This window comes from Crotalus tigris, unplaced genomic scaffold (assembly GCF_016545835.1).
Source record: "Crotalus tigris isolate CLP2741 ecotype Arizona unplaced genomic scaffold, ASM1654583v1 scf7180000019173.45859301935:6455823, whole genome shotgun sequence".
Classification (NCBI taxonomy): Eukaryota; Metazoa; Chordata; class Lepidosauria; order Squamata; family Viperidae; genus Crotalus; species Crotalus tigris.
Genome location: NW_024097414.1, coordinates 2,636,159 through 2,663,518, shown reverse-complemented (window position 1 = coordinate 2,663,518; position 27,360 = coordinate 2,636,159). Strand labels below are relative to the sequence as shown.

The 27,360-nt window shown below is 44.4% G+C and overlaps 1 protein-coding gene across 5 annotated transcripts; it reads left to right on the top strand.

The window, feature by feature from the left end:
* The first annotated feature begins 17 nt into the window (after positions 1–17).
* Positions 18–27,360, top strand: DCUN1D3 (defective in cullin neddylation 1 domain containing 3). 5 transcript variants are annotated; one of them, XM_039360630.1, is made up of 5 exons: positions 19–77; positions 15,460–15,616; positions 21,141–21,221; positions 23,446–23,978; positions 24,795–27,360. In XM_039360630.1, exons 4-5 carry the CDS (start codon positions 23,548–23,550, stop codon positions 25,288–25,290), a joined length of 927 nt encoding a protein of 308 aa, XP_039216564.1. In that variant the 5' UTR covers positions 19–77; positions 15,460–15,616; positions 21,141–21,221; positions 23,446–23,547; the 3' UTR covers positions 25,291–27,360. The 5 variants fall into 5 exon arrangements, with proteins under 5 accessions (XP_039216563.1, XP_039216564.1, XP_039216567.1 ...); XM_039360631.1 differs by lacking the exon at positions 19–77 and adding an exon at positions 9,152–9,746; XM_039360629.1 differs by lacking the exon at positions 15,460–15,616 and having other exon boundaries at positions 18–77.

The following is a 27,360-nucleotide window of genomic DNA, read 5'->3' as shown; positions in this document are numbered from 1 at the left end:
CACCTCCCGGAAGTGATGCAGGAGGCTGAGCCCGAGTGGGCGCTCTGGTCGCTGAGGAGAGCTGGTGGCGGAGAGGGGTAAGCGAATTGGACCGTCTCTCTTCCCGTCCGGGTCGGGGTTGGGCAGGCGAGTGCCCCCTTTCGCCACCGTTGCCCCCTCCTCCTCCCTCCGCCCCTCAGCAACGACCAGCTCGCTCCCCACCTTTCTGGCAGGGAGGGGGGCTCTTTGGGGGCCCCCCCAGCTGGAAGGAGAGAAGAGGGGGGGCTGTTTTGGGGCAAGGGGAGGATTCCTCCTGAGGGGAGGGGGGTTAGAGGGAGCAGAAGGCGCCCTGTCGCCCCCCCAAGGACGAGTTCATGGAGGGGACCCTCACCCAACGGTGAGGCATGTGAGTATTCCCCCCCCCCACAAACACGCCCCCGGGCGGGGGGTCGCCTTCTTCCTTATCATGGGCTCCCTTTGCAGCCACCAGACAGTCCTCGTGGGGGGCTGGGAAGGGTGGCTAAGGTGAATTGGGTTGGGGGCTTTTCTGCCCATTGGGGGGGAGGGACCCTTTTGTGGTCATGTTGCCCTTGTGCTCTGTTGGTTTTTTTTTTTCTCCTGGGAGAGGTAAGTGGCCAGGCCAAGGCTGTTGGCTTTAGGCCAGCCCTGGACTTTCTGGGCCATCTTGGGAGTTGTTCCAGTCCATAATAAGCAGAGCAGAGCGTTCAGTCAGCATGCTTAACCTAGTTATGGGATCCTCTCTTTTTCTGCATTAATCCATCCAGTGACCAGATGGCTCTAAGTCACGCTGTGTGTTAAAATGTGTGTATCTTATATCCCTCTATATCTCTATATCAAATCTGTCTCTATCTAGTTCATCTATCATCTACCTATCTACCGGTCTGTCTGTCTCTCTCTCTCTCTCTCTGTTATCTATCTGTCTGTCTGTCTGTCTGTCTGTCTGTCTATCTATCTATCTATCTATCTATCTACCGGTCTGTCTCTCTCTCTCTCTCTCTCTCTCTCTCTCTCTGTTATCTATCTATCTATCTATCTATCTATCTATCTATCTATCTATCTATCTATCTATCTATCTAATCTATGTGTTCTACCTTCCTGCCTGCATCTATGTCTGTCTGTCTGTCTGTCTGTCTGTCTGTCTGTCTGTCTGTCTGTCTATCTATCTATCTATCTATCTATCTATCTATCTATCTATCTATCTATCTACCGGTCTGTCTCTCTCTCTCTCTCTCTCTCTCTGTTATCTGTCTGTCTGTCTATCTATCTATCTATCTATCTATCTATCTATCTATCTATCTATCTATCTATCTATCTATCTATCTATCTAATCTATGTGTTCTACCTTCCTGCCTGCATCTATGTCTGTCTGTCTGTCTGTCTATCTATCTATCTATCTATCTATTCATCATCCATCCATTATCTATCTATCTTTCTATCCTATCTGTCCTGGAATAGGGGAGTTATGAGTGGGTTGTGTGTGTGTATTTATATACCAGCCTGGCTTTAGGCTTTGGGAGTAGGAGGGATTGGAAGTGAAGAGGGCATCAGTGGGATAAAAATAATTTCATTGTCACAAACAGATTGCATCTTGGTGAGACTTGAGCTGACTGTGCCTGTCTTCCTTGGAAGGGCGGGGACCAATTAACCTGGCTGATCCTCAGAGACTAGAAAACTTGAGAATTGCTGAATCCTCTCAGGAGCTAGATAGTGATCCTGACAACTTCCTGGTCTCATTGTGGCGCTTTTGAGGCTGAAAATAGTTGTTGAAGCTGTCACTCTGGAGGGCTATTTTGGGTGAGCCCAGATTGAAGGCAAGTGGATCTATGAACGACTTAAGACCCAGAAGTATGAATTTTGCAAGACATATAACTGGGCACAGAGCAAAGTCCACCTATTTGTAGCTGTGATGCCAACAACGTCTCTGTCAGCGTTGCATCTTCAATGAACTGCCCAGCAGAGCAGTTCTCAACTGCTGGGGACTTTCGTTGGGGATAAATTTGAGGCAGAACTGACTAATTTAATAGGTTTGGGAAGAACTTTGCATATAAAGTCCTTTGTATGTGTTTCAAATTAGATACAATTTTTGAAGAACTTGTTGAATTATGGAAGTGCCACCTGGTCAGAGTTTATGAGATCCCTTTAAATTATATTATGGCCTCAGGAAGCCAGCTCAGTTGCTTCTTTTTTAAATTGTTGTCCTTAGTTGCTCTAATTGGATAGATCCAAGGAAGGCTAATAAGCTATTTTTATGAGGTCCTCATGCACATCACTTTGGAACAGGTGGTAGTGTGTAATTTATTTATTTATTTTTTTTTGAAGAAGGCTTCCCTTGATTTTGAAATTTGGTATAATTATCACTAAGTTGCAAGTTTTGGACATAAGTGCTAGATAAGAGGGTGATCACTGGACTGCTGGAAATCGCTTAGAAATAAATTTGACTTGAAAGAAATTAATTATCTGGATCTCCCGGCCTACATGAAACAGTATAAAAAATCTTGGTTATTCTGAGTGGCGCCTTCACCAGGGGAAAAGCGGGGGATTCCTTGGTGATATTTATCATCATTGATCATGGGATATTGTTGTAGCGCTGTAGCTTAATGAGCTAATTATTTTTAAAGTTCTGTGTTACAGTAGCTTCAATTCATTAGAGAATTGTAGTGGAAAATTTTTACATCGCCTTGTGTTGTAAAAAAAACTCCACTAGCGGTATTGTTTTTGTCTTACTCTTCTGTGTTTATATGGGAAGCTGCTGGAAACTACATATCAGCAGCCATTAAAGTAGTGATCCCTGGTTTTGTGCAAGACAGTTTTTCCACAGACTGGGGAGGAGGAAAGAGGAGCAGCTGACAGCCTAGATCCTGTGCACGCAGTTTCACTTGCCCACCATTCATTTCCAGCTCTGCTGCCTGGACACTCACTGGTATCGGTCCATGGCCCAGGGATTGGAGACCTCTGCATTAAAGAACCAGACAGTCTCTCTGTATGTTATATAAAACCCTTCATGGCTCAATGTCTATGGAAATTCTCAGCCATCCATGTCATGATTGTCTTCAAGGAAAAACAAAGTCCAGTTGCATTTTTTTGGGGGTGGAAGCACTTTGGGGACCTTTGTTAGCATCCAAATACTTAAAAGATTGAGTTTCTTAATTCCTGCTAACCTGGGCCCCACGATCAGTTGGGGAGGCGCCTTGCTTGCGATCCCATTGGTAAGTTCAGTCCACAGTGTGATGACCAGAGTAGGGCCTGTTTAATTATTTTGTAAAATGCTTTGGGAGGAATAACGTAGAAGAAGAGTGAAATGGAACGGCTTTGAAGGGAGAAGCAAGGCAAGTCCCATTTCTCACTCCTTAACAGCCTCTGTATACGTTGGACTGCAACTCCCATCATCCTTAGCCAGCATAGCTGTCGATGGTGGCTGAGAAATAATGGGGAACATAACAAGGCTGGACCAGATGTTGAAGAATCAACATAGAATCCTATGGATATGTGTTGACTGGGGGGGGGGTAACTTTTTCAAAATCCCAGCTCTTTCCCAATTCAGCTCTTCTGCTATCTTGAGTCATTGTGATTTTTTAAAAAAAGTTTTTCTTCCCTCCCCCCACTCCTTTAGAATAAATGTTAAAGATTCACTTTGGAGCCCAACCCTGTGGATGTTTACTCAAAAAGGAAGGGTTGCTAAATTTGAAGGGGGTTATGAGTAGGTAAGTGTGTTATCTGGGGCTCTGAATTGTCCCAATAGCAGCTATTGTTTCAGTTACTCTAGTGCAGGGGTCTTCATACTTGGCTCTTTTATGACTTGTGGACTTCAACTCCCAGAATTCCTCAGCCAGGCCTGGCTGAGGAATTCTGGGAGTTGAAGTCCACAAGTCATAAAAGGGCCAAGTTTGAAGACCCCTGCTCTAGTGTGTTCACAGAAGGAATCAACTTTCTCACTGATCGATAACCATATTTCTCAAAAGTTTTTGAGAATACGGTACGCCAGTGGTTCTCAATCTCTGGTCCGCGGATCCTGCAATGTCACAACCCCACAGGGGTCTGCAAAGATGAAATGTTACGGTTTAAATCTTGACTTAAGTCTTGGTGGTCCTTGGCCATGGCGCCTATGGCCACAAAAGGTATTTTTAGGGGGTCCGTGGTGAAGAAAAGATCGGGAACCACTGCAGTATGCTATTCATAGGGAAATGGAAGGGACAGTAGTGGGCCTCTTGCTATCTCAATTGCAGGCAGAGCTGCCATTTAATATGTGATAATAGAATAAAGCTGTAAGGGACCTTGGAGGAGAACCTATATACCATCTCAGACAAGTGACTGTCCAGTCTCTTCTTAAAAACCTTGAGTGATGGAGCACCCCCGATTTCTGGAGGCAAGCTGTTCCACTAGTTAATTGTCCTCACTGTTAGGAAGCTTTTCCTTAATTCCAGGTTGCTTCTTTCCTTGATTAGTTCAATCAATCAATCAGAATAGAACTGGAAGGGACCTTGGAGGTCTTCTAGTCCAGCCCCCTGCTCAAGCAGGAGAACCTATACCATCTCAGACAGGTGATTGTCTAGTCTCTTCTTCAAAATCTCCAGTGATGGAGCGCCCACGATTTCTGGAGGCAAGGAGTTCCACTGGTTAATTGTCATCACTGTCAGGAAGGTTCTCATGATGATGATGATGGTGATATCCAATCAGTTGCGTCCAACTCTTGGCGATTCCTTGGGCCAGGTCTCTCCACATCTTGCTCTATTTCTTTGAGTTGTTCTGTGCTCTGGCTGGTGTCATTTAAAATGTAAAGAGGTGTTTTTTTTTCTTACTTGAGAGCTGTCCTTCTCTTAGGCACATATTCAGCGGTGAGATTGAAAAGCATGTTTTTCCTTCTCATTCCCTATACAAGCATTTGTGAATATTGTAATTCTGAGTCCACAAACAGAAAGCTAGTTTTTGTTCTGGGATGGGGACAGAAGAGAGACCACTCAGATTCCCCCCCCCCCCGTCTCTCCTCTCCTTGTTATGTCTTTCTCTTCCTACTGGTTGAACCCCAGTTTCCTTCCCCTGTCTTTCGAAAGGGACATCAGAAGAGCTTCCATATCCAAAGGCAGCGTACCAGCGTTTGACTGTTGTTTGCATCCTGCGGTTCATTACGAGGAGCAGATGTTGGACCAGAGGAACTTTTAATTTGAATAAGCAGGGCTGCTGCTGTTGCGGCCTGGAGGATTGCTCCATCTGGGGCGGAGAAGAGTGGCCTTCCAGATGTGGCTGGACAACCTTCTTTTGCCCTGGACCATTTGAGCTGGGGCTTTGGGTTGTTGAAATTCACCGGTATCGAGGAACTTGGTCTCCCCACCCCTGCCAGCTGCTATGCTCATGTTTTGCCCTGTTCATAGCATCGTTCTTGATATGATGGAGGGAAAAAAAATGGGGAATTCTCTCTCAATGCATCCTCTTTGTCCAGCTCCTTCTGGCTGAATAGCACAAACTGTCACGGGTGTCAAAACTGCCGGCCTACCCGTCGTTGAGACTCTAGAAAGAGTACAGAGAAGAGCAACAAAGATGATTAGGGGACTGGAGGCTAAAGCATATAAGGAACAGTTGCTGGAATTGGGTATGTCTAGTCTAATGAAGAGAAGGACGAGAGGGGACAGGATAGCAGCGTTCCAGTATCTCAGGGGCTGCCCCAAAGAAGAGGGAGTCAAGTTATTCCCCAGAGCACCTGAAGGCAGGACAAGAAGCGACGGATGGAAACTAATCAAGGAAAGAAGCAACCTGGAACAAAGGAGAAACTTCCTGACAGTCAGAACAATTAACCAGTGGAACAACCTGCCTCCAGAAGCGGTGAATGCTCCAACACTGGAAGTTTTTAAGAAGAAACTGGACAGCCATTTGTCTGAAATGGTATAGGGTTTCCTGCCTGAGCAGGGGGTTGGACTAGATGACCTCCAAGGTCCCTTCCAACATTATTATTATTATTATTATTATCATTATCATTATCATCATCATCATCTGAATTTTGATCACGTGACCCATCAGGATGCTGCAACGGTCCTAAGTGTGAAAAGCATCATTTTTTTCCCCCAGTGCCGTTATAACTTCGGTCACTAAATGAACCGTTGTAAGTCAAGGACTGCCTGTTGTAGAGCCTGCAGCCTTTGGTTTCTGATTGGGATCGATTTCATAGGGAAAGCGGAGAAAATCTACAGTCTCCTCCCCCCCTTTTTTTTTCTTCCTCCTGAATTCCCTGGATAGAAACATGCAAATCAGGGGCAACATTCCAACGTAGCTTGCTTTTCCAGTCATTATTTATATTCGCTTCCTATCTGAAGGGTGTGGAAGCTGCATTTTTTTTTTAAAAAAAAGGAAAAAGCAGAACACCCTGCCCCCAGGAGGCCCTAGCGTTGGTGTGAGTAATGAGTTCAGGGGTGTTTTTTGTGCAGTGATTATTTCATGTTGTGCAGGAACTGGCGAATAATATTTATATTTTACTTATATGAAAGGGTGTAGGTCTACACACGCGTTGTATATATAGTATGTTTTAAATGTGTGTTATGTATGTCTGCACTTTGAGAGGAAACAACTCAATTTCATTTTTAACGTGTGCCATTGTGCCCACAGGAAAGAAAAACGACAATACAAGTTATCTGACCTAATTCTTTGTTTGTGAAATCCTGGCTTTTTTAAGCTAGAAAGTTACGACCAGCCCGGGTCCAGTCATCTGTCCCAGAATGTTCTACATTTGACTTCCAATTTCCAGCGGTCAGTTGTCAGCAACTGAGGTTAAAACACGCTTGGGATAAACACATGTCCGTCATCCAAAAGGAAAAATTTAAAAAAATAACAATGACGACAAAATTCTCAATGGACCAGTCGGCCTTTCTCTGCCGTCTGTTTTTCTCTTTTCCTAAATATTATCCACTCAATTTCCCTTTTTTTTTAAAGCAACAAAACCTATCAGAACCGTACCTAAGAATGACTTTTTTTTTTTAAAAAAGGGGGAGGTGTGAAGATATCAAGAACATCCTCTCTTTGGGAGGAGAAAAAAGATGAGAATATTAGTTTAAAAACAATTTTGCAACGTTTTATATATATATTTATTAAAAAAAACCCCCAACCTTGTAAAGTCTTTGGGTAAGTTAATAATTTGGGGGTTAAGAGGAAGAGATGGCCGAGAGAAGTTTATTTTAATGTGAAATGGCGAACAATTGTGGCGGGCAGTGGTTAAGCAAATATTAACGGGAAGATATTTTCTTCTGCAGCTAGCTTTATGAAAAACGCTCGTATTCTCTGGGTAGTTTTGTTGAAACAATGGATACTCTGTCTTTTCCAGTATGGCTCTGTACTCTAGTGGATGGCTGTCCCTTAAATTCTTTAAATATGCTCGAGAACCACAGATTTCCTCCCCCAAAAAATTCCTGGAAGCTTTCTGTTCTTCCTCAGTCGCCTTGCTCCTTTAAAAAGTCAAGCAGGCTAAGCCTGATCTGTTAGGAAACAGCTTTAGATTACAGTAGTTGTTTTAAGATCACTAAGTACAAGTCGGTCTTGAGTTACAACCACAATGGAGCCCCAAGTTTATGTTGCTAGGTGAAACATGGGTTAAGTGAGTTGGCCCCATTATTCGGCTTTTCTTCCCATAGTTAAGGGAATCGCTGCATTGGTTACTTTAGTAACCGAGTTATTATATGAATCTGGCTTCCTCATTGACTTTGCTTGTCAGAAGGTCGCAAAAAGAGGATCAAAGGACCCCGGGACACGGCGACCATCATAAGCTTGGTGGTTTTCTTGCAGACATTTCATGACAAAACTAGGTAACATCATCAGTGCTAGAAGGGTGTCTGATTTACAGAGAGGAGGAGGAGGAGAATTGTGGACTTGGAGCTCTTTGAGCTTGGTGGTTTTCTTGCAGACGTTTCATGACCAAACTAGGTAACATCATCAGTGCTAGAAGGGTGTCTGGTTTACAGAGTAAAGGAGGAGGAGGAGGAGGAGGAGGAGGAGGAGGAGGAGGAGGAGGAGGAGGAGGAGAATTGTGGACTTGGAGCTCTGAGCTGGGTGGTTTTCTTGCAGACGTTTCATGACCGAACTAGGTAACATCATCAGTGTTAGAAGGGAGAGAGGTTTTGCAGGGGGGCAGGGAGAGGAGGAGGAGGAGGAGGGTGAGGACTACTATGGGTTCTTTGGAGAGCTTGGTGGTTTCCTTGCCCAAACTAGGCAACATCATCCGAGGAAGAGAGGGAAAAAAAGCTGCATGCCAGCCTTCCATTTTGTGCCAGTCTTCTGATGGCTTCCTAAGATTTGGACTACTTTCTTCAGCCCATTAGGCAGCAGGTCATTTTAGGCCAGTGTTTTTGTAGTTGGAATATCTCCATGTTTGGCATTTGATTTAAGAATAAAGCGTGGCTTAGAAGGTCCATCTTATAGTTTCTCCTCCTCTCTATTCTCTTCCCATCCCATGAAACGGCTTTTAAGGAAAAGAAGTTAGCTTGAAATCTAAAAAGGAGACCTTCTGATTTCTCTTCCCTGAAGACTGAGATTTTCTATCTATTCTGTGTGCAGGTTGCGGTGTGCTTATGTTATCCTCCTGATCAGAATCTTTTTTTTAATTTTTTTTAAAGATGACCAGCTGGAAGGACACGTATGGGAGAGTGTGCACTCTAGAGAAAACCTGCACAAATATTCAGAATAACAGAATGATGTCTTTAAGCAATGAAGCCGTCGGCTTCCTGCACTTGCAGGGGGCTCCATTGCTGGAGATGTTCAAGCAAAGATTGAGAATCATTTGTTTGGCATGTCGTGGGAATTCCTGCCCTGTGGAATCATAAGGTTGGGAGTTTGGAGATGATCTAGTTTTTCCAAGACCCCTTCCAACCCTCAAATTCTATGTTTTCTCATTCTAACCTATAATAACAGAATGTGTTTGGAAGGGACATTGGAGGTCATCTATGGCTGTCCAGTCTCTTCTTAAAAACTTCCAGGGTTGGAGCATTCACAGCTTCTGGAGGCAGGTTGTTCCACTGATTAATTGTTCAAACTGTCAGGAAATTTCTCCTTAGTTCTAGGTTGCTTCTCTCTTTGGTCAGTTTCCATCCTTTGCTTCTTGTCCTGCCTTCAGGCACTTTGGAGAATAGCTTGACCCCCCCTCTTCTTTGTAGCCACCCATTCTGCTACTACTATATTGAGATGTGGAGCAGGGAGAATTGAGGATGGAAAACTTAATTAAGATTAATTTGGATGTAAATGGAATCAAAGTGTACGAGTCCTCCTTCTGGATATTCGTGTATAAATGGTTCACTGAATTAATAATACAATTAGGGAGAAAAAGGGAAGAAATCCTCGTATTTTGGGCTGTTTTACAACATTACACAACACAGATAAGGGCCAAACCTTTGAGAGTGCACTGCCTTTGCTTTGTCTGGCTCTATTTTGATGAATCAAGCCTAGCGCGCAGGGATCACCCATTGTTTAAAGTCTTAATCTCTAGTTTGCAAACCTCTCGTCTGGATTTATGCAACAAGCTCGGCAAAAGCCGAGCGAATCCCCGTTGTGGTGTTTGCAGCACGGAAACCAACAGCAGAGTTTTTACAGCAGTGTGTTTAGAGGTGTGTCTGATGCTTCCTTAAGCTTTTTTTTTTTTTTAGAAAGAAGAGGCATGTCTTCCAAAGCCAGCTGAAACCACAACACGCAAATTAATGGAGCTGTTGGAAAAAGCTCTCTTGTTATAATATATGTATATATATTATAACAACGCTGAGCAGCCTTTCAAGAATGCAGTGGTAAACAATCTTATTATGACATTTAGACTTGGCTCTGACTTTGGAGAACATTCGCATTTAAGCTTGGGATATTGGTTTTTCTCTCTCCTGTTCCAGGACAAGTGTTGTAGATTTTCTGGAGAATGTGAACTGGAGAATTTCCCAGACTGTTTGGGGGCATTTATTTATTTTATTGTTTAACGTCATGTATCTTGGAAAAAGAAAAAAAAAATACGAGTCAGTCGTCAGTTATGGATTGGGGCTGAATAAACACATTATTTTAAAGTTTAACCTTAAAATGGTTGCGACTGGAGTAGCAATTCATAATTCAAGACAGGCGCTTATCCTTCTCCAGTATTGTTAAAAAATAGGTATAAAAATATGAACCATTCATTTAGCAAGCGTTCAAAGTTACAACGGAACTGGAACTTATGAACGTTTTTCACACTTGCAGACCGTTGCGACATCCCCAGGGTCACATGACCAAAATTCGGATGCTTGGCAACTGACTCATATTTATGACGGTTGCAGTGTCCCGGGGTCACGTGACCCTCTTTTGCGACCTTCGGGCACGCGAAGTCCATGGGGAAGACAGATCCACTTAACAGCCGTGTTACTAAGATAACAACTGCAGTGTTTCATTTAACAACTGTGGCAAGAAAAGTCATAAAACGGAGCCCGAGTCACTTAACAAATTTCTCCCTTAACAACATAAACGTTGGGCTGAATTGTGGCCGTTAAGTCGAGGACTAGGACTGCATTATATCTCCATTCAATTTTTACAGTTTTCACTGGTAGGAAATGTTTGGAAAGTTCCCTCCTGGAAAACTTTTTGTGGAAAATTTCTCCACCCCGTGTCCGTCCACGATAACAGCCCACAGCCGATACCTCTTTTGGGAACAAAACCTTCTAAAGCAAACAAGAAAAGCTGTTTTTTTTTTCCCTGGGATTTCTTGCTGTTTTTGTAGACCTGCTGACCACAGATTGCCCATTGTTTTGTTTTGTTTTTGCCGGAAGATTTTCCGGGAATATATTGTTTGAATCCAAAACAGGAATAAGAGGGTATAACTGAGTAAACTTGCTGAATGTGTAGATAGTCCTTGACTTATGATCACAACGGGACCCCCCTAATTTCTGTTGCTAAGCGAGGCACTTGTTAAGTGAGCTGTGGCCCATTTTACAGCCTTTTTTGCCACAGTTGTTAAACAAATCACTGCAGCCATTAAGCCAATCTGTCTTCCTTCATTGATTTTGTCAGAATTAATTAACAATTAACCAGTGGAACAACCTGCCTCCAGAAGCGGTGAATGCTCCAACACTGGAAGTTTTTAAGAAGAGACTGGACAGCCATGAGTCTGAAATGGTATAGGGTTTCCTGCCTTAGCAGGGGGTTGGACTAGAAGACCTCCAAGGTCCCTTCCAACTTTATTATTATTATTATTATTGATCATTGCACAGTCAGCCAGATGTTCAGACTGGATTTGGCATTTCTGTCTACCTATCGAGTCCTTACAAGGACCTGGGATAGGCAGATGTGGATGTTTGATGATATTACAGATATCGTCGCAGGATGGAAGCAGTTCCTAGTAAGGCCGCCTTTTGCAATTGACTAATGGCGAATTTGTCAATGCTGATGATGGTGTTCAAGTGGTTCTCCAGTTGTTTTGGGATTGCACCCAAGGTGCCTATTACTATTGGTGCTATCCTTGTTTGCCTTTGCCACGGTCTTTCTATTTCTATTTGTAGGTCCCTTTCAACATCAACATCATCATCATCATTATTATTATTGTTGTTATTATTAGCCATATGGGAAGGTTGCAGATTGTGATCACATTACCCCAGGACAGTGCAACGGTCCTAAATTACAGGCTGGTCGCCAAGCGGGCGAATTTTGATTACATGACCGTGGGGATGCCACAACCATCATGCGAAAACTGGTCCTAAGTCACTTTTTTTTCAGTGCCTGTGTAAATTTGAACGGCCACGGAACGAATGCTTGTATGTCGAGGACCATCTGTGTAGTGCCTTCCTCTGGGTTGTGTTTTTTTTTTTTTTTTTTATTTCTACAACACAGCAAGGAGAGAGGCTGGATGAAATGGGCAGATTATAATGGCCTTCTCTGCGATTGGCGTAATAGAAATAGGAAAGTTTTCTGCATTATCGTTGACTTTAATGTAGGCTATAACCGAAGGTCTCTGCAGAGTTTGATAAAGAAAACCCCATCTGGTACTTTTGCAGTATTTCGGTCGGGAAATTCCTCTCTTTCCGCACCGAAAAAAGTGAGCCCAGTGCTTTAAAAAAAAAAAAAAAGGCATTTCAGCCATCTAACAGTCAGTTGCAATCTGGCTAGCCAAATCTTCTACTCCTAACCCCCCCCCAAAAAACCCTCAAACTTTATTCAGAAGGGCCTATTCCTTTTGTATAAATGTGTGACAATAATCTTGTCTTTGGATTTCGGCCTTTTAGGATTAAGAAGAGCTGTTGCATTGGAGGGTGTCTTTTCTCTTTCTTTGAAAGGCGGTGGAAGCGGAGTCTTTCTGGCTATTGGGCTCCTTGCTGTGTCTTAATTAAGTGCCCAGGGTATCTTGTTCCTTCCCGTGATTAAAATAATGGTAATTGCATAGTAACCCGTATTGGTTTCTGTCTTCAGCTGCTGGAGAGACAACCGCAGTTGGCGGTTTGCAGCTGCACCCCTCAATTTGCCTGGTGCTCTGGGACTGGGCTTGGAACACCTGTGAGAGGCGATGGGCACTCTTGCACGTTGTCTTACTCAAGGGCTGTGGCAAGGAAGATTGCAAATGGGGCAAAACTCACTGAGCAACAGAAATTGGGGGGTCAGCTGTGGTCGTAAGTCAAGGAAAAGTTGGTAGACATAAGGGGAAACCGAACAGCGCTGCTTTTTGAGAGGGGTCCTTTTCCAAAAGCATCAAGTCGTTTAGCTTCTGCTGTTCCTCCGTCTTTCCACCGTTTGACCAAGAATGAAGCTTTTGGCATCGCTCTCTGGCAGCTGGTTGACCAAGCATTAGTGGTGGCTGGCTAGACGCCATCTTTTGTTCCATGATCGACATCAGTGAGGTCGATCATGATTTAGCACGGCTGATTTAGCACGGCTCTTCCTTGGCAGAAGCTTATGCCCATCATATGTATGACTGTCTTCTCCATGTTTGCCATGATTCGCCCATGGTTTCGTTGTCTTGTACCAAGTGTGTCCTGACACTCCCTCTGAGAACAGCTGCTCCAATGAGATGCTTCCCAGTATTTGGAGAGCGTGGAATCATAGCCCAGAACAAATCACGTCTCTTAAATGCTGGAGAGGTTTGCAACAACCTACCCTTCTTCTGGAAAGGGTTTGTCTGCTCAGGTGAAGCTTTGTGTAGCAAGCGAGGAGCAGGCTGTTTGAGAGTTCCAACTTGTATGTATAAGAGCAGGGGTGTCAAACTGCCGGGCTGTGGGCCGGTTGTGTCATGCCGAAACCGCGCTCACCCCAGCTTCAGCAATGGGGGAAAAGTCACGATACGTCACGACACGTCACGTGACATTGCGAATTTGACACCCCTGTATAAGAGGATGAGAATAAGAGAAATGGCTGTGCATGATAGGTTCTTATTGCATTGAGACAACCATGGTTGCTTTCGTGAGATACTAGGAACAAGTACCAATTCAAACAAACGAGCAGTATCTTGACTGTGATGCAATACGACAGGATGCTCTCGATCGTCCCTCTGTGGAAAGTGGTGAGGACAGGGGAAATAATATCCATGGCTGTGGAATTCTGGGAGTTGAAGTCCACATGCCTTAAAATTGTCCAGGTTGAGAAACACTGAAATTCTAGCAGGACCCCTACATAGATGCTGAAAATGATCACAGGGATGGTAAAAGTCAACTTTTAACCAATTTAAAGCACCCAGCCCCTGCTTAAAAATCCCCAGCTTATGGAAACCCATTGTCTTTTTAAAGAGGGGAAGTAGCTGTGCAGACAGCTAATTTTACTACTGTATTAGGAACTTCCACACAAGGAAGTTCTTCCTCATTTTATTTTCCTGTAATCCTTCAAGCAAACCCCCTTTATTTCATTGCATGACATCCATTTGTTGTGGTGTGAATTGAGTTTTCCCTTTTTTTAAAAAAAAAAAAAGCCAACATTCCTCAGCATTGTTGATAACATTGTTCTTTTTGCAGTGGGTGCCATCACGCAGATGCTCCATCTGTTTCCCCATCTGAGTCTCCTGCTATCGCTTACGTTTTCTTGGTTTTGACTGGAAAAAAGGAGTCAGCCAGTGGGTGTTAAGGAAGGCTTTCACTGGGATTTGACTGCTTAGGGCAGTGATGGTGAACCTTTTAGAGACCGAGTGCCCCAAAACTGGCCCCGCCCCCACTCCGCCCCCATCTTCCGCCCCGCCGGCCCACAGGGCCACTCACCACTTCCAGGGCCCGCTGCAGATCGCCCAGGCAGCCCAGCAGCGCTATGGTGGTTGGTCACGCCCTCTGCCCGTGCCCTGCAGCATCAACTGTGCATGATGGGGTGTGAGGGCAGAGTCTTATCTACACTGCCTGGCTGCCACGCTCAGGGGTGACTGTCCTTCAGGGGGCTGCTGGAGAGGAGGGGGTCGTGGGGGGAGGCGAGGCTGGGGCAACGGCACGTGTGCCCACAGAGAGGGCTCCGAGTGCCGCCTCTGGCACCCGTGCCATAGGTTCGCCACCGCTGGCTTAGTTTTTTTTTGCATATTACTGTTAATATGAGTTGTTGAATGGCTTGGTGGCCTAGTGGTAATGGTGACACCCGCCTCCTACTCAGTATGGATTTAGGGTGCAAAGAAAAAATATTTGCTGTGAACTTCATGTTGGCGTCGGGAAAGGCGCCCAGCCAGTAAATGCTCAAACTCCATTCAGTCGCCCCAACTCGACCCTGAATTAAGGGTTGTAAAAACAAAAATCCCTGTTTATGTGAGTGTTATTTATCAGATTTATAAGATATCAACTCTTTTTTGGAAAGCCGGTATTTTCTCAAGCAGTCTATAGAAATGAGTCACATTAAAATTATTTTAATAATAAACAGGGATAAAAAGCAGCAACATTGTAGTTGTACGGCTTGGATGTAGAGACTGAAAGGTGGAGCTATATTCAATGTAACATTTAATATATATGTATAAGCAGCCCATATACATATACGTATCAAAACACACAAAACAAAGTATGCCTGTATTTACTCTCAGGCTAATGAACGTAGGCCTGGAACTTCACTGTAAAACTGAGTGTTACAATTGTCTAAATGAAACACGTAAAGGTAAATAACATTTCGTGCAGAAACAAAGCTCTTGTAAACTTATAGCTTAAAGCAGAAAAATGTTGTTTGCTCAGACTAGCCAAGAAATAAGTTTTAATTCCTTTTAAGGGTTTATAGCAATATATAAACCCTGAAATATATTTGGGGGAAAAAAAAACCCGCTGAGAAGATAAAAGATATTGGCTTCAGGCAGGCTTCCCTGAACTGTATTTCATATTTGGGGAATCACCACCAGAAAGGCCCTGTTGAAGCTGACCCCTTTGAGTTTATCAAAGGGCAAACAGTGTGAGAGCAGACTTCTTTTGAAACACTCAAGGAAAATACACCAGTGTTCTTTTTCAGCTTTTATTGTACAGGTAGTCCTCGACTTACAACAGTTCATTTAGTGGCTGTTCAAAGTTACAACGGCACTGAAAAAAAGTAACTTAAACAACCATTTTTCACACTTAGGACCATTGCAGCACTCCCGCAGTCATGTGATCAAAATTCAAGCAATTAGCAACTGACTCCTATTTACGACAGTTGCCGTATCCCGGGTCGTACGATCTGCTTTTCGACCTTCTGTCAAGCCAAGTCAATGGGGAAGTCAGGTTCACGTAACAACCAGGTTAGTAATTTGACAACTGGAGTTGTTCACTTAGTAATCGTGGCAGTAAAAGTCGTAAAATGGGGCCACATTCACCTAACAAATATCTTGTCATGGTTCCGACCATGATGAAACTTCAGAAAAACTTTGAGGCTTTGTTTACCTTAAAGGATCTTTACATCGGCACTGCATAATCGAAGCCAAAAACTGAATTCCCTTTCCCTGGACACATGGTATCAAAGCACAATTCCCTCCTCTAATTAACAGTCATAAATCACATTCCCCAATTAGCTTAAAGCATGGGCTTCCTCTCCAGCTGTTCAGCCCCCAATTCTTTATCAGCTCTGGGCTCAATAACCTTGATTCTCATGCTGCGTTTAGTGTTATGTCTGCCTAGACTCTCATTCACACACATACCCTCCCAGCATCATTTTCTAACTCTAAAACTGAAAGAGAAAAAGATGGCTACATTTCCATCTGTTGTCAATGCAAAAACATCCGATGTCAGCAATGTTGACACGTCTCGCTTAGCAACAGAAAGTTTGGGCTCATTTGTGATCGTAAGTCGAGGTCTACCTGTAATACGATCCTGTTAGCTTTTCTTAATTACTCATCTTTATGCATCACTGATGTCTCTAGTTTTATTTAGGGATTTTAATGCTTCAATCGGTTTTAATAAGACTTTTTCCCCCGCTTTAGTATTGTCTGCCAGTGCAAGTTCCGCCTTCGAAAAGATTAGTGCACAAAAAAAATGTATTCTAGGTAGAGTAGATTGATGCTTTCGTGCTACTCATCGTTAATAGGTGTGCAGATGAAAAAGCAATTAGGCCTAGACCTCTGAGCGCAGGTGTGTCACTCTTTTATTCCCTCAACAAGGGACAGGAGTGTTGTTATTCTTAACAGTGTTTGTCCCCCATGGTTACAAACTCAATTTCTTTTTGGTTAGTTCTTGCAAGTGAAGGTGTCAAGACAAAATGCAAGAAGGAGGGGTAAAAATGATAATAATAATAAAGTTGGAAGGGATCTTGGAGGTCATCTAGTCCAACCCCCTGCTCAGTCAGGAAACCCTAGGCCATTTCGGACAAATGGCTGTCCAGTCTCTTCTTAAAAATGGCTGTCCAGTGTTGGAGCATTCACCGCTTCTGGAGGCAGGTTGTTCCATTGATTAATTGTTCTAATTGCCAGGAAATTTCTCCTTAGTTCTAGGTTGTGTGGTGGATCTCTAGTGTAGATAGTCCTCAACTTATGACCACAACTGAGCCCCAAATTTCCATTGCTAAGTTAATTTTGCCCCCGTTTTACGGCCTTTCTTGCCTCAGTGGCTAAGCGAATCACTGCGGTTGTTAAGTTAGTAACACCATTGTTAAGTGAATCTGCTTTCCCCCCCCCTTGACTTTGCTTGTCAGAAGGTCACAAAAGTGGATCACGTGACCCCCGGGACACTGCGACTGTCGTAAATACGAATCAGTGGCTGAACATCCAAATTTTGATCATGGAACCCCAGGGATGCTACAAAGGTCATAAGGGTGAAAAATGATCATAAGTCACTTTTTTCCAGTACTGCTGTAATTTGGAACAATCAGTAAACACACCGTTATGAGTCGAGGACTGTGTAGCAAAATGCAAAAAACAAAACAAAACAACAACTTGAGGAAAAAGTTTGCTTCAAAACTCTTGGACCACTTGAGAATATTTGCCACCAAACCTCCAAGCGGACCCTCCATCGGTTCCCAAGAATTAAATATTTGGCTTTATAATTTACATCGTGTAAGGCAGGGGGTGTTCAAACTTGGCCCTTTGATGACTTGTGAACTTCAACTCCCAGAATTCCCCAGCCAGAATTCTGAAAGTTCAAGTCCACAAGTCTTAAAGTTGTCTAGTTTGGAGACATCCCCCCCCCCCGCTTTAACGGAGGGAGATGAAGCCCTTGGCATGAAAATGGCTTCTACTCCTCACCTTCCATTCTCAGATATTGGTGATGAACTTAGCAGAGTGGGTGTCTTCTTCTCAACAAGAATAACCCTTTGGAACATCCAGATTTCAATTCTTTCCTTACAACGTAATGCTGTTCCATGAATCAGCAATGTGGAAAAGTCAGGGAAGTTACTAAGGAATGAACTCATGGTTGTTGGGATGTTCTTTTTTTTTTTTCATGGTTTTCGCATATTTGCGGAAAGGAACTTGGTCAGAAAGTTAAGGACTTTACCAGCTCCAGCAGTAGGAATTCTACTTAGCCATTTGTGAAGCCGAGGGCAGCGTTGGAAAAACTCAACATCTGTTTCTCTCTCGCGACCATCTCTCCAGATGTTCTTTTTCCAGTGACAGGATTCTGACCTAGTATTGATGAAAAGTGGACCAGAAGCTGCGTCAGACCGTCCTCTTTAAACAATGGCTTTCTTCCAGATGAAAGTTCTTGGCTAACCTTGTCTGAACTGGAAAAGTAACCAGGAACTGGTTATGACAGACAGACTATGCAACCACCATGGGACCAGGATGCCCATGGCTAAGCTAGTGGGTTGTACAGAGTGCAGAGAAGAGCAACAAAGATGATCAGGGGACTGGAGGCTAAAACATATAAGGAACGGTTGCTGGAATTGGATAATAATAACAACAACAATAAAAATAAAGTTGGGAGGGACCTTGGAGGTCATCTAGTCCAACTCCTTGCTCAGGCAGGAAACCCTATACCGTTTCAGACAAACGGCTGTCCAGTCTCTTCTTGAAAATTTCCAGTGATGGAGCACACATAGCTTCTGGAGGCAGGTTGTTCCACTGGTTAATTGTCCTCACTGTCAGGAAATTTCTCCTTAGTTCTAGGTTGCTTCTCTTCTTGGTTAGTTTCCATCCGTTGCTTCTTGTCCTGCCTTCAGGTGCTTTGGAGAATAGCTTGACTGCCTCTTCTTTGGGGCGACCCCTGGGATATTGGAAGGCTGCTATCCTGTCCCCCCTCGTCCTTCTCTTCATTAAACTAGACAGACCCAATTCCAGCAACCGTTCCTTGTATGTTTTAGCCTCCAGTCCCCTAATCATCTTCGTTGCCCTTCTCTGCACTCTTTCTAGAGTCTCAACCTCTTTTTTACATCGTGGTGACCAAAACTGGATGCAGTCATTTCTGTATTGCCACAGAAGTTATGTGTACTCACTCCCCCGGTTGAACCGAACTTTATACTTCGAAAAACGTTTTGCTAATTTATTTGTCAAATATATATAGTCTTGTCTCAATAGCGGTATACCTCTGCAGTAAAAAATAAATAAATCATAAATGTGATGTTTGCAGTTGTAAACGTTCCAAAATTGAGCATAACGCAGTTAGGCCTACATTAGGCACAGATGGCATCGGATTAGACGCTGGTTGCCGGATGCTGCAAGGGATGAAGGTCAGGAGAGGAACAGTTGGTTTTATGAGCAGTCCCTCGCCTTCCTGAGTATTGGATTGAGCAATCTCTTGTGGTTAATCTTCTTCCCCCCCACCCCCCTTCCTTTGTGAATCTTGCACAAACATTCTACAAAAGACTGCCTTTGGTATTTCAGAGCAGCTTTCTATAAAGCAGGGGTCTTCAAACTTGGCCCTTTTGTGACTTGTGGCTGAGGAATTCTGGGAGTTGAAGTCCACAAATCACAAAAGGGCCAAGTTTGAAGAGCCCTGCTCTGGTGTGTTCAGAGAAGGAATCGACTTTCTTACTGATCTATAACTATATTTCTCAAAGTTTTTGAGAATACGGTAGCCAGTGGTTCTCAATCTGTGGTCCGCAGATCCTGTGGTCTGCAAAGATGAAATGTGGGAGTTGAAGTCCACAAGTCACAGAAGGGCCAAGTTTGAGGACCCTGCTTATAAAGGGTTGTTAGATTGAGTCAAAAGGAGAATTGTAGGGATGGAGAAAGATGGATGGGTCGATTGAGCTGCGGGTTCCTTGGAGAGTCTCCTCCAGGCTGTAGAGCAGGGGTGTCCAACATTGGTAACCTGAAAGACTTGTGGATGTCAACTCCCAGAATTCCCCCAGCCCTTAGTTCTGGTCCTGTTGAAGATGATGGTCCTGGTTCTCCATTCATTCATTAATGGAAACTCAAGAGGAGAGAAATATTTGAATACCATAGATGAAGAGAAAGTCCTGTTTTGATACCACACTCCAACGAGGGTCTCCAACCATGGACTTCAAATCCCAGAATGGCTGGGGAATTCTGGGAGTTGAAATCCACAAGTGTTAAAGTGGCTGTAGTAAGTTGAGCTACCTTGCTTGGCAGGTCTCATATTTTCTGACTTTCTCGCCCAAATATTGTAGCAGATTGTGTTCGAAGAATTCCAGTAAAGCTTTTACTGTCAAAAATGAATGAGAAAAACATAGGTGATCGTCAACCAGGAAACCACAGATTGTTGTCGGGTTTTTTTAAAAAAAATTATTATTAATTTTTTTTGCAAGTCTGGACTTGTCTGCCATGCATGCTGAAATTTTCATGTGAACCATCATGAGTCACGGGGATTTGAACCTTCCCCAGCTGGCTTGCAATTCCTCTTCCTTCCCTCTTTCTAGCAACAATTTTTTTTTTTCTTCCAGGAGTGGCAATTCTCAAACCAAAGACTGCATCTCACTCCCAAACATATTTTCACGAGGAGATAGATAGATAGTTTGTTTAGTGACGGTCCAAATTAATAGAAAAAGAGTTTTGAGTTTGATTGTGGTCTTTTTCTTGCTTGCTTGCTTTCCTTCCTTCCTTCCTTCCTTCCTTCCTTCCTTCCTTCCTTCCTTCCTTCCTTCCTTCCTTCCTTCCTTCCTTCTTTCTTTCTTTCCTTCCCTCCCTCCCTCCCTCCCTCCCTCCCTTCCTTCCTTCCTTCCTAAAAAAACCTTTTTTTCCGAAGTGAAAAACTTCTTCTCCAATATTTTTGGAAACATAGATCCTCTTTTTTTTTTTTTTTTTTGTTCTGCTCTTCTTCCTCCTCCTCCTAGCTATTTATGGCTGAGTGTCGTCAGGGCTACTGTGCCACCTGATTACAGAACAATTTGCAGCACAACAGAATCCAAAATAGTATGGGAGAGTTGTCTGTTGTCTGTTAACAACAGATGTGCCTCTTACTGGCACCTGGGACATTAGGAAGCAAACTGCACCCAAGGCATTTCACGGGGTCGCCAAACAACGCAGTCCGCCATTTTTTTCCCCTTTTCCTTAGCTGTGCTACTCCCTTTTATTCTATTGGCTTGAATAGAGTCTAATTCTATTGGCTTTCAAAAGCCAATAGGAATTGTCCAGGCTGTCTCTGCCCTGCTGAGCCCGCCAAAAGCCCCAGTCTGCAAATGGTGCTGCACCAGTTGAGTAGTCCTTGACTTACGACCGGTTGAGTAGTCCTCGACATACGACCGGTTGGTCACGGCATTAAAAAGGTTGAGAACCACTAGTGTAAGTGTTGATGGTCCTGTAAAATGTAGCTGGTCCTTTTTGCAACCAGCCTCTTTAGACGTAGCTACTGGTTAATTTTGTTTTTAATGCATGCCATTGCTAGAATTTTTTTTTCTCCGCAGTTTTCTGAGTCCTTTTATTTTTGTTTCCACAGCCATCCAAAAGGCATCTGTTCCCTTAGGAGGAGAGTCAGCCTAAATGGTGCAATGGCTTCCTGTTCTTTGTAGGATATCATGTAAGTTGTGTTTGTTTTGGGGGACATTTAAGTAAGTTGGCGTAGTCCATCGTAGTACAATTATGGCTGCATCCAATTTTTGACCGTGCTAGCTGAAGTTGATGGAAATCGGATGGGGGGGGGGCTGTAGAGGAGGTCCATATCTTCTTGTTTTTGGAACAAGTAGTCAGGAACACTCAGAAATTAAAGTGAGCTTTGATACGTCTCGTGCCAGTTTTTGATGTTCATCCAATAATAGCCGATCCCTCTAGGTGACATCATCAGAATGCTCTGATGCTGTTACCTGGTTGGGTAATGAAATGTCTCCAAGAAAACCACGAAGCTCAGAAAGTACCAAGGACCCCACAGTCCCCCCCCCCTTCTCCTCCCATCCATAAACCGCACTCAGTTCTAGAATGGAATGGAATGGAATGGAATGGAATGGAATGGAATAGAATAGAATAGAATAGAATAGAATAGAATAGAATAGAATAGAATAGAATAGAATAGAATAGAATAGAATAGAATAGAAATATGGAATGAACTGGAACGGAATAGAATAGAATATAGAATAGTATATATAATAAGAGTAGAGTAGAATAGAATAGAATGCAGAATAGAATAGAATAGAATAGAATAGAATAGAATAGAATAGAATAGAATAGAATAGAATAGAATAGAATAGAATAGAATAGAATAGAATAGAGCTGGAAGGGACCTTGGAGATCTTCTAGTCCAGCCCCCTGCTCGAGCAGGAGAACCTATACCAGGGTCTTCAAACTTGGCCCTTTGATGACTTGTGCTGGCTGAGGAATTCTGGGAGTTGAAGTCCACAAGTCATCAAAGGGCCAAGTTTGAAGACCCCTGACCTATATACCACCTCAGACAAGTGGCTGTCTAGCATCTAGCACTGATGCTGCTACCTAGTTTGAGTCATGAAACATCTGCAAGAAAGCAACCAAGCTCAGAAAGCACCAAGGACCCCTCATTTGAACTCTGAGCTGCAAATATTCTTTATTGAGACTGATCCCTGGGGGAATGACTTTCCCAAAAGTGGCTCTCCTCTGGGAACCTGCCAGATGACATTCCCTGATGGATGGGGCCTGGAGCAGGCCTCTTCTGCTGGATCTCACATGACGGATAGATAGAACCAGACAGAGACAGTCCCGCAAGTCACCGGGCCCCAGGCCATGAACTCATGCTTTGTGAAGCTGGAGGGCACAGTTAATGCTCGCATTATGGCACATTCCTCATTGTATCTATTCTCTTCCTCGTAAGTAAAACCCAGCTGGATTAAGCTCTATTTAATTCATTATCTTCCCACCATAGCCAGCTAGAGGCCTCTGGGAAGCGCATGGGCAGGGTACCAGCGCACCAGGGGCCTCCTCCCCCCCCCGTTCCCTAGCAACTAGTATGGAGAGAGATGCTGCTCCTGATACTAAGAAAGCACATTGCCATTGTGACTAGTAGCTATTGATAGCTATATTATCTGTGTCAATCTCGCATCCCTTTTAAAGCCACGACAGTCGGTGGCTTAGCTTGTCACTCAGCCTCGCTGGCCTGGCAGACTGTAATTTCCAGAATGTCAGCCAACAGAGCTTCATGGAAGCTTTCCTGATACGCCCTCGGCACCTGCAGAGAGAAATTAGGGATCTCTTCGGGCAGAACTGAGTTTTAGCTGGCCTAGAGGAGGAAGAGGCGGGCTTTGGGATGTATTCTGGAACCCCTTGGGAGGAACAAAGATGTCCATGTTGTACGATGCTGGCTCTTAAGGATGCTTCCTTCGTTTCCCAGAAGATAGACCGTTGTCTTCTGTCTGTTGAAGCATTTTTTTCATGGTAGCTCAGAGGAGACCAGGGTTGGGAAACTTGCAGTCCTCCAGCATGGTTGCCGAACTGCAGTGCCCAACTGCCGTAGCCCACACAGCCAGTGAGAAAATGTGCTGGAATTTATAATTCAGAAATAACTGGAGGCCCACAGCCCCTCCCCTCTATAATATAGACCAGGGGTAGAGCCAAGATTGCATACTCCTGATATAGACCATGTTATCCCTGGCCACTTCAACCAATGTTGATTTAACTGGGACAAGTTGGGGAATTCTGGGAGTTGAAATCCACAGGTCTTAAAGTTGTGAAAGTTGGACGACCCTGGTCTACATCCTTTTTTTCATTTTTCAAGCAGAACGTTGCTGCTTCAAATCCTTAGTTGATTGATCCTTTCTTCCCCTCGCCTGCCTTTCTTCCAGGCCGGCCGATTACAACTGAGAGCATGCAGAGGCCCAGGCAGCACCAGCGGGGCAGGTGTGTGACAGCGTGGGCGCTGCTCTAATCGCTGGGCGCACTACAATATGGGCCAGTGCGTCACCAAGTGCAAGAATCCTTCTTCCACTCTGGGTAGCAAAAATGGCGACCGGGAGGCCCACGGCAAAGCTCACGGGAAGCGGAGCACCAATCACAAGGAGGAACTCAACCTGGTGGGCAGGAAGCCCTCTGGAGATATTCTGGTCAACGGGACGAAGAAGGTAGAAGCTGCTATAGAATCCAACCAGCCTCCCACTTCCTCTGGAGATGCCCGGAAAGAGCCCGTCTCGGGCTCCGAAGAATCGTTCCTTCACAGAACTGAGGAATTGTTCAGGAGATACAAGGACGAGCGAGAAGACGCCATATTGGAGGAAGGCATGGAGCGTTTTTGCAACGACCTCTGTGTTGACCCCACAGAATTCAAAGTGCTCGTGCTGGCTTGGAAATTCCAGGCGGCTACTATGTGCAAATTTACACGGTAAGTCCTGCGTGCTGTCAGAAACCGAGGGGCTGCCTGGACTCCAGAGACCTCTCCACAGGTTTCGAGAAAGTCGAGGAGACAGGGAAAAACTTGGGAAATGTAAGTGGCCAAACATGTCCCCTGCCAAACTTTAGGGAAATGCAGAAAAGCCTGGCTCCACCCACTTCCTTGACACACACCCTATGTCCTTGGCAAAATTGTCCAATCTCATCGTGTTCCTAAAAAAAATGAAGTGTGTCCCCTGGCAACTTAAAAAATCCCCACCTGTCTTCAAAGGCCTCGTTGTCCTTCTGTCTTCTGAGGCTCATAGAGGCCAGCACAATGGGTGGGATGGTGGTGATGGTTGGGCCGAAGTTGACCCATTGGTCGAGAGAAGAGAAAAACGGAGGAGTGAGGGCATACGTAGGCCAAGAAGTAGAGAGTTGTGGATGGGAATTTGGAAAGGCACAAGAATTTGAGGAGCTCAATTCTTGGCTGATGGTCATCTATGCCTGGAGAACCAGGGTGCTTCTTAGGAGGAGAAAGCGGGTTTTGGAAAGCAAGGAGAACTCAAGGCCAGGCAAATCCAATGGCGAAGGAATAGATTACAGGACAAGAGCTGAAAGAGACCGTGGAGGTCTTCTAGTCCAGCCTCCTGCTGAAGCAGCAGACCCAAGGATGCCTCTCATTCTTTGGAACAGAAATATTCTTGGTGGTGAGAACCACTTAACTGCTGTCTTGAGACCAAGAGCAGAACTTCAGAGCCTTGAATCAAATTTGAAAAAAAAAATAAAAAATCAATGCTTAACTGGCCTCTTCCCTCCCTGCCCACAGGACGGAGTTCTTTGAGGGCTGTAAAGCAATAAAGGCAGACTGCATCGATGGGATTTGCGCCCGGTTCCCCGGCCTCTTGACCGAAGCGAAGCAAGAAGACAAGTTCAAGGACCTCTACCGGTTCACGTTCCAGTTCGGCCTGGACTCGGACGAAGGCCAGCGGTCACTCCACCGGGAAATAGCCATCGCTCTCTGGAAGCTGGTGTTCACCCAGAACAAGCCTCCCATTTTGGACCAGTGGTTACACTTCTTGACCGAGAACCCTTCGGGTATTAAGGGCATCTCCCGAGACACCTGGAACATGTTCCTTAATTTTACTCAGGTCATCGGGCCGGACCTCAGCAATTACAGCGAGGATGAGGCCTGGCCCAGTCTCTTTGACACTTTTGTGGAATGGGAAATGGAGAGGCGGAGGAAGAGGGAGGAAGAAGAGGGTCCCACGCACCTGGAGGACTTACAGACAGGGTCCCCGTGTACAGACCATCACGCGGCCTAGCAGTTCAGCAGCGGCAGTTGCCCCCCCCCCGTTCAGCCCCCTCACGGCCCATAAGCTCTGAACTCCTCTGGAATTTACAGAACTTCTCCAGATTTTTTTCTACTTTACACCTTTCTCTGCCTTGTATTTCGAAAGGGCTTTAAAATGCTGTATCCATATTTTAGGCACTTTCTTTAAAAATTGGGTTTACTCCTCTTTCTTCTCTCCTCAACATGTTTCCTTCTTCCCTCCCCTCCCCTCCCCTCCCCTCTGGTTGCGAGTTAAATGGTTTTTATTTCAAAAACGGCTTCCCACCCGTTATACTTCTTCTTTGCCCCAGGCGACACAACTTTCAAAGAAAAAGAAATGTATATTTTTTTTTTCCTCTCCTTTCCCCCCCCCCCTGGTGAGGTTAAATTAACATCACTAAATTATTACAGTGCCAGACTGAAGTTCTGCATATTTTTTTTCTTTTTTTAAAAAAAAAACAGAGCAGGCCTATACTGTGTGTAGTGCTGTTTACACGGTTGACTTTTTTTTTAAGGTTGTGATCATTTTAAGATTTATACCATGGTTGATAACTGTTAAAGACAAATGCGGTCAAAATTCCCAGGCAAACAAAACTATGTTGAAAGCCAATGAAAGCAGCATTGTACTGTCCTCGTTGTGGTTGATTTGTAGCAGGGCTGATTTTGGTTGTGAAGTTAGCATCTAGGCCAGTGTTTCTCAACCTTGACAATTTTAAGGCATGTGGACTTCACTCCCAGAATTCCACAGCCAGCATTGCTGGCTGTGGAATTCTGGGAGTTGAAGTCCACATGCCTCAAAATTGTCAAGGTTGAGAAACACTGATCTAGGCAGAAAGGGATATATATACCGGTCCTGCCTGCCAGCAGGTCATTTGATCAACCTTTATTGGCCATCGTAGAGCACTAACACCCAAGATTCTCAAAGAAGGTGAGAATTCGCAATGGGTCCCTTCTCCCTTCAAATTATCCTCTGTTTGCTCATTTTCCAGGAAAAGGTGGTAAGGCAGGATTTCTCCATACGTGGCAACTTTAAGACTTGTGGACTTCAGTTCCCAGAATTCCCCAGCCAGCGTGGAATCCTGGGAGTTGAAGTCCAGGCGATCTTAAAATTGCCAAGGTTGGGAAACACTGTTGTAAGGCTTTTCACATAGAAATCTCCAGCCCAAATAAGGAGAATAAAGAGGGCTTCCCCCCCCCCCCAAACAGGGAGACCTTTTCGGTTGTCACCGTTTTTCTCTGATTTTAGCCCCCTCCCTCTGAAAGAAAAACCACACTATCCCAAAAGGGACATTTAACTACCAAATGTTGGCATCGTCATCTTGAATGTTTGGGGTGACTTTTAAGATTTGTGGATGTCAACTCCCAGAATTCCCCAGCCAGCATGGGGAATTCTGGGAATTGAATTGAATTGAAGTCCACACACCTCTATAGTTGCTAAGGCTGAAAAAGCACTGGCCTTAGACCAGAGGTAAGCAACCTGGGCTCTTTCATGACTCGTGGACTTCAACTACCAGAATTCCTGAGCCAGCCATGCTGAGGGGAGAGGGAGAGGTTTCCAAGCTGAGCCATGCTGGCTCTGGAATTCTGGGAGTTGAAGTCCACCAGTCATAAAAGTCGCCAAGGTTGCCTACCCCTGCCTTAGACCCTAAGAAGGTGGTGTACATTTCTTGGCAGCTTGAATGGTTTGAAATAGAGGGGGGGGATTGTTGCTTATTTACCCAGAATTTTCTGCCCCACCAAGATAGGTGGGGGGGAGCAAAAAAAAAAAACCCACACACCTTCCTGTTTGCTAAAGAAACTATCTTCATACAACAGGCTTGGGAATATCCTTAATGATCTCATTCAAAGCAATGTACCTGATGAGTAAATTCCATCAGAATGCAGGCAAAACTGTTGAGGTTTTAATTTGCTAACAGCTGGCTGGGTGGGAAAGAGAATGGTTCCTAATAAACAAATACTTGAAATTCACATCCTCTCTCAGCGGCTGAGAGCAGAGAGTGGCACCCCTTTGTGTTTCTTTTAACGACTGCATTAAAGTTCCTTTTCCAAAATTGCACCAGCA